Source organism: Ictalurus furcatus, chromosome 5 (assembly GCF_023375685.1).
Source record: "Ictalurus furcatus strain D&B chromosome 5, Billie_1.0, whole genome shotgun sequence".
Taxonomy (NCBI): domain Eukaryota; kingdom Metazoa; phylum Chordata; class Actinopteri; order Siluriformes; family Ictaluridae; genus Ictalurus; species Ictalurus furcatus.
The window spans coordinates 28,967,936-28,982,362 of record NC_071259.1 but is presented as its reverse complement, the minus strand read 5'-3'; the positions used below and the strand labels follow the sequence as shown (position 1 = coordinate 28,982,362).

Genomic DNA, 14,427 nt, shown 5'->3' with positions numbered 1-14,427 from the left:
CAGAGGCGCTTAAATTAGATTTCAGCGAGACTTGTGGAGGCGACCTTCTAGTGGACTACCGCGGACAATGGGAACCCGTCTGTCCTCTGGAGAACATGACCGATGCAAATAGGATATGTAGGGAGCTGGACTGTGGAAACGCCGACAAAAAATCAGAAGGATTGATAGGAAATAGATCAAATACAGATATTACAATTAAGTGTGGAAATGATCATAAGTATCTAAAGCACTGCATCAAATCAGGAAGAGAAACCTGCACGAAGACGGCTGTAATTCATTGTGACAGTGAGTACAAAGTTTAGGACTGCAAAGCTATTGTTCATGAGCCCTGGGGAGGCAGGTGTTCATTTGTTTTGGGTCTTTATTTCTACATTTTGTGGTGATCTTTGGGGTATGCTATGGTATTTGTGTTTTTGTGTTTTTGTGTGTGCGTGTGTGTGTGTGTGTGTTTATGCTATGTTATAGTCTTTATTACTTTATTTTCATTTTCATACATATTTTCAATATGTATTCCATTACATATTTTCATTTCCGTTTTTGGGTATGGCATAGTTTTTTGTTTGTTTGTATTGGGCCATATTTTCTATGCCATAGTATTTATTTCTATATTTTGGGTGGCATTTGGATATGCTAGGGTGCTGGATTATGCTAAATTTATCACTGTCTTTTACACCACAGCACTGTTGAATTTTCCCATCTGATTGGTCAGGAGTTGTTGCTTAATATTCTATAAAAGAAGCTCTGAAAGTAGCGCTGGCTGTAATGCAAATCACAGTAACAAATTACACAGGAGCGTGTGTGACAGATGATCCACATAATCCAAAAATAATAAATAGATTTTTTAAAAAGGTGCTACTGCTGCATATATACAAGAAAATATATAATCATTGATATGGAGAAGCTTTCTGTAAAGAGATGCTTATTTAAGAGTTATGGGAAAAGTCTCCAGAGTCAGTGCTTTGTAACAATCAGTTTAAATAAAAAGGAAAATTAAAATTGGTCAAGCAAACTGTATTGGCCCACCACTTGAGATTGAATGACCCTAGACAGTTAGATTTAGCCCTCGATTAATCTCTACCTAAAGAGAGTGATGCAGCAGCTCTTTAATCCTTTAGCCTGTCCAGCTCACTCACCTACTCATTTGTACAATCTGCTCAAACAGATCAGCTTCCATGCTAATACTGCCTTCAACGCCATCACACTTATCATCTTGTAGATTGATAACTAACTGCACCGGGTCTCTGCTGTAACAGTGTAAATGTGTCATGTAGTTTGGAGTACAGCATTTGCACCAATGTCTCTACTAGTTCTAGGCAGGAATTCACATTACCGTGATGTTCAACATCACTGGGAAATGGTCAGTGAGAAAAGCAGATCGTTCTCTTTGGTTGTTTGTAGCTAACAGCAAACCCTGGCCATTATCCCTTAGGTATGAAATTGCTGATATTTTTCTCCTATTAAACACCATTGTAACTGTGCTAGTAAGATCAATACCAACCTTGTGATGTCAGTGCAGCAAAACAACACCCCACAAACTTCTCAATGAGCTAACAAAAATACAGCACCAACCAATATTTCAATTTAAGCTTATTTGATTTGATTCAGGATGGACTTTTCTTTTAAAGCTGAAGCAAATTTGGGTTTGTTTTTTTCTGTTGATTTTGTTGTTTTTGACTTTTTTGGACTCTATACAGTCTAATATGCTTTATTCCTTATGTTGTTGCTATGCATCGTTTAACTCTTAACATTTATTTACAGAGGTGCTTAATTTAAAGTTCAGCGAGACTTGTGGAGGCGACCTTCTAGTGGACTACCGCGGACAATGGGAACCCGTCTGTCCTCTGGAGAGCATGACCGATGCAAATAGGATATGTAGGGAGCAGCATTGTGGAAACGCCTTCGGAAAATCAGAAGGATTGATAGAAAGTAGATCAAATATTACAATTAAGTGTGGAAATGAGCATAAGAATCTAATACACTGCATCAAATCAGGAAGAGAAACCTGCACGAAGACGGCTGTAATTCATTGTGACAGTGAGTACAAAGTTTAGGACTGCAAAGCTATTGTTCATGAGCCCTGGGGAGGCAGGCGTTCATTTGTTTTGGGTCTTTATTTCTACATTTTGTGGTGATCTTTGGGGTATGCTATGGTATTTGTGTTTTTGTGTTTTTGTGTGTGCATGTGTGTGTGTGTTTATGCTATGTTATAGTCTTTATTACTTTATTTTCATTTTCATACATATTTTCAATATGTATTTCATTACATATTTTCATTTTTGGATATGGTATAGTTGTTTGTGTTTCTAATTACATTACACATCTTGTGCTGGATTATGCTAAATTTATCACTGTCTTTTACACCACAGCACTGTTGAATTTTCCCATCTGATTGGTCAGGAGTTGTTGATTAATATACTATAAAAGAAGTTCTGAAAGTAGCGCTGGCTGTAATGCAAATCACAGTAACAAATTACGCAGGAGCGTGTGTGACAGATGATCCACATAATCCAAAAATAATAAATAGGTGTTTATTTAAATTTAACACCTTTAAATTTTAATTTAAAGATGTTACTACTGTATATTTATAAGAAAATGCATAATCATTGATATGGAGAAGCTTTCTTTAAAGAGATGTGTATTTAAGAGTTATTGAAGGAGTCTCCAGTGTCAGTGCTTTGTAACAATCAGTTTTCTGTTAAAGGAAAGTCTTCAGAACAGCTGTTTATATGTACTATAACATATTAGCTGATATTAGGTGATAATAAAAACGTGTTTTGCTGATGCTCCACAAAAATAACAAAAATTCTTTAATTAAAAAAAACAAACAAAAAGTTACTATTGGCAAATTGCTGTGGTATAATAGATCTACACTAATATTAAAATGAATGTGTTTTATTATCCTTACTTATGAAGTAGTTATTATTTCAATATATTGCGTTGTGTGTTTTATGCTATAGTCTTTCTTTCTATATTTTTGCAGGTTATTTTAGACAGACTCCTCCAAACACTGGACTTATTTTAGGGCTTGTGGCTGGACTCGTGATGCTGCTGGTGGCTGCACTGATTGTGTTCTGGAAGAGAAAATCTTTCCTCGCCATATGTAAGTAGCTCATGTAACAGTCCAGACACCATGAAATAATGAAATAATATGTTATAAAAAGAAGAAAAAAGATAACATAAGACAAAGGAATGCATTTTTGCTAGTACATTAAGACCAGAGAGCGCAAAACATGAGATGAATAAGATGACTGTTTTGATCAAAATGACCCACCCTGAAAACTTTTTTTTTAAAATTATTATTCATTTGTTTTTATTAAACTCAAATTAATAGGAAATTAATAGGAATGGTGTGTAGTTATGAGAATGATGAATGGATCAGTGTACCTTAAACTCCAGGGTGTGTATTCTTCAGTACTACAAAGAATTTTGAGTTTGAGATTCCACATTTGTTTATAAATATAAATATAAATAAATAAATAAATGAAATCACATATTTATATTTCAGAGATCATATTCAGGTTATATATATATATATATATATATATATATATATATATATATATATATATAAACAAAATATACATTAGCTAGCCTCAGGTATAAAGATATATGCATAAACACAGTAACCCAGTACACTGAACGTAATACATTTTAGGCCAGTATGTAGGTCTAGTCAGGTGTTACTGGAATCTGCCATTTACAGCGTTCAGGTATGTAACATCCATATCTATTTTCTGTCCCAGAGATATTCTATAAAAGATATTCTTTTATTTACACTTAAATGTACATAAAAATAATTCCTAATGGTCATATCTTTATTGCAAGACTATGTTCAGGCAATATGTGAACCATATCTGAAATCATCAGTTCGGTTATACTCAACCACTAGGTGGAAATCTCAGTTCGTCCTCTTGTGGTCTTTTCCTGTGCAGAAAAAAGAAAGCAAAAGCTTTGTGACTAAAAGCGATCTGAAAGTCATTGATTTTTTAATCATTATGACCACAGTTACAACACTTTTTTTAATATAATGTATAAAAGTAAAAATCATGGTAGACTTCGACAAATATTATCTTAGATTATTATTATTATTATTATTATTATTATTATTATTATTATTATTATTATTAGATGTGAGAATTGACTTGTTTATGCCATTAATGACATTTTTAACATGATGATGAACGCTCTTGGTTTAAGTATACTAACAGCGGCTTTTAATTATTCTTTCATTTCTTTTCATCACAATCAAGTCCAAAGAAAATACAGAACTAGTACATTAATAGTATACTAAAATACAGTATAGTATACAGTTAACTCATACACAGTTACAATTAATTATATAGCAGTATGATTTATTAATGCATTTATGTTTCAGTTAAAATGTACTAAATAATGCAATATTTTTGAAAGAGAAGCCACAAGAGCAGGAGCATAACTCCTGAGCTACTCATGTACTACAAGTTACATAACAGATATTTACATTTACGTTTACATTTATTCATTTAGCAGATGCTTTTATCCAAAGCATTACAAATGAGGAAATATAAGCAAAAAATAAATAAATAATTAATACTATAATAATAATAATATTGGTTGAATAATTACCATGGGTTGAAACAGAATTATTTGGACCGCAAATTTTGGGGATTTTTGTTTTACCAAGCTAAAATAATTGGAGAAAGAACCAATGCATCTACAAGGCTTGCAATAATAATCAGAAAATCAATTGGGAAAAAACTGTGAAATACTTTTGTCTTGAAACATTTAACAATTACATGATCCAACCCTCAAACGGCATACCTGTCACTTCTTTTACAGCAAAATATACAGTGTGTATCATCAGAAATCCCTTGTCGAAATGTATTGTCTTCTATTTCACCCAAAAAACTACTACTTTTTTTTTTTTTTACAGTAAGATTCAAGTCTTCTCCTGAAGCCACTGATGTGGAGGTCAGCGAGAATGAAATGCAGACTTTGAATGAAAAAGGTGATGGACATGTCTTTAAAACTTTTCAGATTGATTATAATTATTATTATTATTATCATTAATTGTGGATAGGATTCAATAGATCGACTTCCAGAATATGCATTGGTTTCATTTCAGTGAAATTATTTCACACTGTAGTATGGTTAAGTGATGCTTGTTCTTGTCACTGGACGATCTTTATAATCCCTGATCCATTTGAACACTTTACTCTGAATTGTTCTCTATATTGTATGTAATTTATATATATATATATATATATATATATATATATATATATATATATATATATATATATATATATATATATATATATATATATATATCATTAACCAATAAGCTTATCCCAAAAACACTAGATGTGCTTAAAAGAGGTAACAGTGATGACATTGTTACCACTGTGAATCCCATGGAGGATAGCCTTAGTCAAGGTAAGTTAACCTTTACAATTTTTCATTTTACACAAAGTGATTTAAATAACATTCAGTGGACCAGAGTGTATACTGTACTGAATTCAGGGACACCTGAACTACTATGTCTTATTCAAGTGGAAGTGGAAGTAGTTTGTCAAATATTTAGGTTAAAAAGTGTCTACACATTTAAAAAAAAACAAAAAAAAAGTAATAAGTAAATGTTAAAAGTGAATTTAGCTAACATAAAAGATACATTTGGAAAGTTGTAACCATTCACATGATTCAAGTTGTATGAAAAGTTCTGGAAGTTTATGTCAGGGTTAGGGGTTGGGTTAGCATTTATACTGTTTCCTTTCTTCATTTACTTCACTTTTGTAAATTATGCAAATATGAATCCAACCACATCAACAACCTTCAAATTTATTCAGTTTTTATTAGGTCAGTTTAGTGTTTCATGAACGTTCCACAACACTAAATGTAACTATAAATAAAAATTCAAATGAATCATTCTTAACTTAAAAAAATTGTAATTACTGGCACATCGCTGTGGTATAAGAGGAGTTAAACATGTTGCTACATGCTGTTATTGGAAAATATCAACTTCTGAGTGGTAACGTGTTACACCAGGCCATGGTTGATTATCTTTCTATTACAGCATGCCCCATTGCGGGGTTTTTGGTTTTTTAACAAACTTTATTTTGTACATAAAGTTAAAGTCAAGATGCACAGAAACATGATTGAATTGGTAGCCACTGAAAAAGAAAAAAACGTTTGAGTAACTTTGAGATTTGTAATAAAAAGCCAAAATGAAACTTAAAGGAGTTAAAAGGGTTATTTTATTTTATTTTATTTTATTTTATTTTACTTTGCAAGACAGAAATAATAGAATATGAGTACAAGTAGTAATTTTGACTTATACTCAGGGAAAGTACAAATCCCGTAAAATGACACTTAAGTATAGTAGTGAAGTACAAATGCTTGAAGTAGTAAATTGTTACACTTCTATATTTTGTACTTTTATATTCACCCAGCCTTGTGTCATAGTTGTACATCCTTCTGTGTTCTTATTAATCTTTGGTTCGACAGAAAGTGATTCTGAACATGACGAGGAGAATACGAGCACAAGCAGAAGCTCCTCTGGGACTGAATATGATGATGTTGATGAAGGAAATGTCAAACTACCAGAAGACAGGAGCCCCACTGAGCCACTCCTTCCACCCAGACCTGACAATTTACCTGGTACTATAAGGTTCCTTATTTCTGAACTCTTACTATAAAAGCATTCACAACTAGAATGAGATACTGTATATCATTCCTATAACCTTTGCAGATGAAGTGACATTCGAAGCTGAAGTGGAGCCGCAGGAGGACTATGACGATGTTATAATACACACTGAGAAAAGAGAAAGCTTCAATATCCCTGGCCCATCATCAGATCTACCATTACCGGGCTCTAATGATGAGGCCAAACCTCAGTAAGATGAGTAATCAAGGTCATTTTTAGTTTGTATAGAACATTTTTAAAAAGGTGTGAAAAAATATTTTTCCTAATCAATTTTATATTATACATTATGTTCAATAGCATTGGCACTAGCGTGAATAGCAACATGCTAAAATATGAATGTGCCTTAATTGTAAATATTATCTACTGTAATGAGGAGCAGCAAAATTTAGGTTAAAACGTGTTTACGCAAATCAAATGTTCTAAAAATGAATGGAATGAGGACGTTTAAAATATATTTTTCTTTTGTAATTCATTTTTCTATAATGAATAAATAAATAAAAATGAACAAAATTATATATCTAATAATTTACATATTGTATTATTATTACCTTTAATGGGGATGTGCTCCATCATTTTATTTTACTTTTTTATTTTTTGTTTGATATATTTTGATTTATATATTTCAGAATTGTAGTGGTGATATTATTATTATTATTATTATTATTATTATTATTATTATTATTATATTTGTACTCCAAATATTAGACAATATATGCTCATTTTAATATTAACTTTCATGAAACAATTGTTTTTAAAATGTATTTTACACAAAGGAACTATATATCCCTGCATTATATGTGTGTTTTATGGCTGAAATACTCCATGTTGCACCTGTGACACCCCTTAGCCTGCCTGCTGATGTCCCTAGTCCACCTACATTATCCAACCTGCATTTTCTTTATAGTCATAAAGCTCTTTGTTTATCAAACAATCTCAAAAGTCTGGTTTTTCCTACTGCAATACTATGCTATCCTATCTGTCTTTTGGATGAGACGTTAAACCGAGGTCTTGACTCTCTGTGGTCATTAAAAATCCCCCATCGGTCTTTATCTTTCATGGCTCCCTAATAATCTCCAACCCTGAATTGGCAACATCATGTCTCCTCTCCTCTCCACTAATATCTGGTGTGTGGTGGGTGTTCTGGTGCACTATGACTGCCGTTGCATCATCCAGGTCGATGCTACACACTGACGGGGGTTGAGGAGCCCCCCCCCATTACAATGTAAAGCGCTTTGAGTTCCTAGAAAAGCGCTATAAAAATCTAAGGAATTATTCATTATTATGCTGACACTCCTAGAGTGTAAGGCATTGGTTTGCTTCGTTCGCTTGTTCCTGTTCCTAGCGCATAATCTTGGGTAACATTTGGTTTTGAGATTCTCCTGTGTTTGTTATAGATTTTAGTCATTATCTGCCTGTGTTTGCCCCATTCCTAAACCCCACAACGGACATGGATGTTTCTGAAATAGTCTGAATAAAACTCTCCCGCCCAATAAAATATTTTTTAAAAGTATGAATATCTATTTTTTGTCCACATTACTTAGTATTTACTTACACGTTATTAGTTTTATAATAATTAAGTTCATTTGTATCTGTTTGAATGGACAGACTGAAGAATGGCTCTGATGCTGTTTATTAAACTGTATTGCTCTAAAACTGTTATAGTTTGATATACAGCACAAGAAGCCGTTTTCTCTATTTCATCCTGTATGCCTAATAGCAAATTCTTTGATTCCATGTGTGTCTGTATCAGATCTGAGATTACTTACTCTTTACACCCCATTCACAAAAAATGTCTGCATAATTTTTGCCATCCTGCATTATTGGTTAGCTCGTTCTTTAGTGCACTTGGAGCCTCTGATTTAAACAGACATTATACTGTACAATATATTGACTATTCTTCTGCTAGCATCAGTCCCTCCAGTCTGAATATGTTGACTCCTCTGTAAGGCAGTTAATTGACACATCACTCCTGGCAGTGGGACACTTGGGGCAACTCTCCGCTACAGTAGCTTGGTTTATACTCACCAGGTGTGCTTGGAGCAACCAGCCTTGTGGGCCTGTTGCCAAGAACCACTAAATAGGAATGTGCAGGTTTTAGAATCACAAAACCAGTACACCCAGATGGACAGTTTATGCAGCCTTTAAACCACCATATCCCAGTTCCACCTTCCAATGGCTACAAATGGACTGCCTACCCTTAGTCTTCTGGTAAGTATTTGAGTGCTCCTCACCTATCCTGCAGGAGGGTCCTAAACATTGGTTCCTCACCACTAAAGAATGTCAGAGGGACACAAATTACAGTTCTGCTGTTGGCTCCCAAGTTTTTCAGGGCTCAGGGACAAGGTCACTCTAACCAAAGAAGCTTTTTTCTCTTGGAAATAGATGCAATAGAGAAGGTAGACCTGCCCATTCAAAACCAGTGGCTCTATTCAACTTATTTTCTTGTTTTAAAAAATGGTAGTTTCTGGCTAATTTGGGATCAGAGAGGGTTGAGCTGTTACCTAAAGACTCTCCCTTTTCATTATTTCATTAACTGTGGGTAGCATGTGGTTCATGTCATGGTATCACTTCTTTTTTCTTTCTAAAATTCCTAAATGTGCTGTCTACAATCAACTGTCTTTCTATCTCACCCAAACTAACCACTAAGATCCTAACCACTTCAAAACAGCATATTCCACTGAAACTGCCCTTGTGGCCATTACTTTGAAGCTTTGTGCTTTTAGATCTGCCAAAGTGTCATCAGTCCTCATCGTCCTCGACCTGTAAGCAGCCTTGTTAATCACAAGACTCTCCTGTCCATCCTCATGAGTCTTGGAATTCATGACAGAGCATGGCAATGGTTTTCTTCTTACGTAGAGAGATGGTCATATCAGGTGACATGGAGAGGATCTGCTCCATGCAGACTCTCCATTGGTTTCCCAAAAGACTCAGTGCTGTGTCGTCTTCTCTTCTCCCTCTATACACACTCTCTTGGTGAGGTCATATCCTTACAAGGGTTTTCAAATCACTGATATGCTGATGACAACTCATTCTCTCCTTTCCTTCCTCAGATACTCATGTTTCCACTCAGATCTCAGTATGTCTTGCAGACATCTCACTGCGGATGGTTGCTCATCAGCTGAAACGAAAACCCAGCAAACACAGCTGAGGTACATCCCTTGTCAAGATTTTGTGATCTCCCTAGACAACTCTCAGATCTCATCCTCTGTCACTGCATACAACCTTGGGCTATCCATGGACAACCCACTGTACTTCTCGCCACACATTGCTAAACTGGTTCACTCATGTACGTTTCTCTCCTACAATCCGGACATCTTTATCCACAGAGGCCACTCTGGTGCTTGTTCGGTCATTTTTCATTTTGAAACTGGACTAATGCAACTTGTTCCGGGCAAGTCTTCCCCTATGCACCAGTTGACCTCTGCAACTATTACGGAATGCAGCTGTATGAGTTTCAAACTCCCCAAGTTCTCCCACTCCACCCTATCGCTACACTCCCTCCACTGGCTTCCTGTAGCTGCCTGCCTCAGATTTAAAATGCTGATGCTTGCCTACAAAGTTACAAAGGCTCTGTACCATGCTCCCTTTGAGCCTATAGCATGGCTCGATTGGACCCCCCATCTTTCAGGGTACAAGGGAGACATGCATTAAGGCTCTTACCTCTCCTGGAGCTTCCCCAGACTATCCAAAATGGTGACTCACTGGCTCTCTTTAAGCAAAGACTAAAGACCACCAAGCAGTTAAATTAGTACTGGATATTTATTTATTTATTTTTAAAAAATTGTCCTAAATCCTGACCTAATGAACTAGCATGAGACTACAAAGCACTTCTGAAATTCAGGTCATTAGGAATATTTAGTAATGCCATGTGGCCTGGTCAAAACACACCTTAGCATGTCAGTCTTTCATTAATTCCATTTTAAAGGACATGCTCCACCATTTCCAATAGCCTATATTGATAATATTTTGATTTATTCCTCATTATTCTCGGAACATGTCACTCATGTCAGAGCAGTACACAGTGATCTCATTTGTTTCCTGGCAAAGATTGTAAGTCCAGATGGAATTACCATGGGCAATACAAGGAAGAGTCTGTAGAGAATTGGCCAACCACTACAAATATAAGGAAACTTCAGCACTTCCTTGGCTATGCAAATTCTTCAAAGATGATTCATTAGAGTGTTTTGTAGTATAGATCCCCTCTTAGTACCCTCCTCAGTGGAGGAACAAGTGAAACAAGCCTTCCACTCACTAAAGAAAGCCTCGCAACTACCATTCTCCCTGTATAGGATCCATACAAGTAAAACAGGTCAAAAAACCAATGTCCTATCTATCCAAGTAGACTTCAGGAAGTAGCACGTTTGGGTCTTTGGACTTGACTTGAACATTGGGGTGAGTTGACTCAGCGTGGACTTGCAAACTACTGACTGTTACACAACTTTCACTTGAATGTAAGTATTTGACTACTGACTGGAGCAGTATACAGTATACAATATGCCATTTTCAACGCAGAGATCTCTGATACTTTATCATGTAGATAGTGTGTGCACTACTTTCCTCTAGTCAGCACTTAATTAATGCGGATTTGTACGTAGGTGTAACAGAAAATAATAGCGGTTGATTGAATGATACCTGAGATGTCATTTTTGATTTCGGCATTCAAATGGTAGTAGGAGATCTTATTCAGAGACACATACATTTGCACTGAAGTGGTTTGGATGGTCACTGCTATTCCAAGCTCGTTAAGATCACTGAGCCACAGAGTTATCCAAAGGGGTTCATTTGCAAATGGTGTTTACCGTGCTGTGTATAAACACAATGCTCAGCATCAGAGGCCAAAGTGACATTCTGTCAGGTCACAGAAACTGAGAATAGAACCCTGGAACATTCCCGAGTTTAAACTGGGGTTAAGATGGCGATCGGTCATTTGTTTTACACTTCCCTTAGGACACTAGTGGAATGTTTCAATGGTGCTTTTATTTGTATTGCTCCGAGCTGATCACTTCACAAATGTAGTGCTCTTTCATAAGACATGGACTACGTCTCAATTTACATACTATCTAGTGTCTGAATTTTTTGTAGTAAGGTCTCACGTTAAACAAATTTCCATGTACTATATATATATATATATATATATATATATATATATATATATATATATATATATATATATATATATAGTTGTGTTTGTGTGTGTGTGTATACATACGTACATATATATATATATATATATATATATATATATATATATATATACATTGCATACTTCATAAATGATATATCCAATACTATTTTCCATCTTGCCCAAAATAGATCCTTGACTCCAGACTTCAAATGGTGTCTATCTTAGGAAACTGCCTCACCATTGGAAGCGACTGCCTATTTGTTAAACTTTTCATAGAATTTGATTCTGAATCAGAGACTAGCCCCCTAGGTGATGAATGTCATCTCCATGACCTACAGGCTGGCCGAACGCCTGGCCGCTATCGTGAAATGCCTGTCTGTCTCTACGCGGAACATATTAAGACATTGTGGCATGTTATCCAGGTGTTATTCAGCACCTCATATAAATAGGAAGAATGAAATAGAATGCTAGTTAGATATGTACAGTAACAGCGCCACTATGAACATCGGATAATCGCCAGGTCATTCAGAACCAATCTGGCAGGAACTCAACAATAGGATTCCAGGGAAAAGATGGAGCAACCTGTGTCATGCTGATATTATGCATTTTTAATACGTGCACCTGTGCCAATGGCGGAATATTATACAGCGACAAACAACGAACATCCAACCTGACGGATAAATAATAAAAAAAACCTATTTGTTATCTATAAATCATACATATGCACAGGAATAAGCATACTCTAAGGCAGTTATAGTCTATGGTCTGCATGATAAGCAAATAATCTTCTATTAATGGAGGCTACTAAAATAAGTGCTAGGATAGATATCATTTTAGACTGATGGTGTATCTCTCCAGTCTCTCCAGAACTGTCATTGCCTTGTATGACAACCGCACGCAAAATGTTTCATCCACCTAAACTTGTCATCTTGTCTGATACTGTTCCACATGACAGAAATTATGGCTCAAAGTGACTTTCATCACACATAGCTTTGTGTATGGTGGTATAGAAAACTGGTGACTCAACTACCCCAGTTGTGGTAATTTTCCATAACAGAGTATAACTGAAGGTTTATTCATAGGTTACTATGTCATTATCAATCAATGAGATCCATTCTCTCACCAGGAGATTATGCTTCTGGGCCATAGCATCTGTTGCAAAGCCTGCTGGGAGATCAGGGACAGTGGTTCAATGTGAAAGGCCAACGAGCTGAGTGTTAAAGTACATGTAGTTTTGCTTGCATATGACATGTAATACAAAGTGTGCACACATCACACAATGTGATGTCACTTCAGCTGTTGTCTAAAGTTTTCAAAAGAAAACGCCAAGACTTTTTGTCCCTTGAGCAGGTTTTTGTGGCACAGCTGTAATTTTGGTTCAAAATCAAGGGTCATAATAAGTACCAAGTCCAACCACAATTACCAAGTGGATAGCAGGATGTCAAACTGTGGAAAGCAGACTGAAGAACCTTACAAGAGAAATTCAATTGTACAAGCGCTCACCTCCTGTTACTGTTTCATACAACCTGAGCTCAGAGATTTTTTTTTTTTAAAACTAGCAAGCTTCAACTTTCATGTATAACTTGTTTGATATAACCACTAATCAGAGTAGACCTCAGGAGAGGGGTGAAGGGTAAACTTATCTTAATAATGGCCATTCACAGGCCTTAATTTATTTGGGGTCAACAAGATATGAGCACCAACTGCCCAGAAAGACTTATGGGTGTCCATTACCGGGACAGTCCACCTTAAAGTGCCCCATAAAAAGACACGGCTAATGGTCTATTTTCAGTTGGCCCTGATCCAACTTGACTTGACCCCTAAATTGTGCCTCTTTTTTGTTCCACTTTTAATTTCATCGCTTGCATAAAATCAGAGTAGTCCTCTTTTCTATGTCTTTGGAAAGTTCATTCTGTTAGCGCTCCAGATTTTGCACTAACGCATCTAACAACTATAAATGCAGTTACGAAAGGTTATAAAAGGTTAGCCATAGTAGCCAACCATTCATTTCAGATAGTGTAAGTGTTAAATATCAATTAAAACAGCTGCACTCAAGTGTGTTGTGATGACTTCATCCCATCTCAGTTTGGCGTTGCCTGGAAAAGAGCTTTCCAGAAACTAACAGCGGAGCTCATCATGTTTAATAGCAAGACATACATTGTTGTATATCATCTACACATGTACATGAGCTAAGTGTGATGAGAACTGATATATTTTCCTGCCGGAGTTGTTTGCAAACCTGGTTATTTGCAAGCTACTGTAATAGAATCCATGGCAGATTTCCAACACAGCTGCCTCTTCATGTCAGCGTGTTAAGTTTACTACAGATCTACAGCTCTGGCGTATAAAACAGTCAGGGTGTTGATTTATATTCACCGCAAAGTCGAGATGTTTTTCACTCGTGGCTTTATTGCCCTTTCTCTATGGACCCCCATGAAGTGGTGCAGTGAGCTTGTTGCCCATCACCTATGATGGAAACTCAATCCAGGTTGGTGTAACACTTCAAATATGCTGGAAAATGCACACTCTGAGCCAAACTGCCCCCTGGTTTGTAGGACACACAAGCCTCTCAGTGGGACATCAGCACCAATGCCAAGACACACCATCATACTGTCCATCA

The 14,427-nt window shown here is 36.0% G+C and overlaps 1 protein-coding gene across 1 annotated transcript in view; it reads left to right on the top strand.

The window, feature by feature from the left end:
- LOC128608148 (scavenger receptor cysteine-rich type 1 protein M160) overlaps window positions 1-7,272 on the top strand; it is a 30,283-nt gene extending 23,011 nt beyond the window's left edge. The window contains exons 13-18 of the mRNA XM_053625643.1: window positions 4-285; window positions 1,759-3,100; window positions 4,913-4,987; window positions 5,344-5,415; window positions 6,484-6,636; window positions 6,728-7,272. Of these exons, the coding sequence (XP_053481618.1) occupies window positions 4-285; window positions 1,759-2,051 (575 nt within the window). The 3' untranslated portion in view covers window positions 2,052-3,100; window positions 4,913-4,987; window positions 5,344-5,415; window positions 6,484-6,636; window positions 6,728-7,272. The remainder of the gene's footprint in view (window positions 1-3; window positions 286-1,758; window positions 3,101-4,912; window positions 4,988-5,343; window positions 5,416-6,483; window positions 6,637-6,727) is intronic.
- Window positions 7,273-14,427: the final 7,155 nt, after the last annotated feature.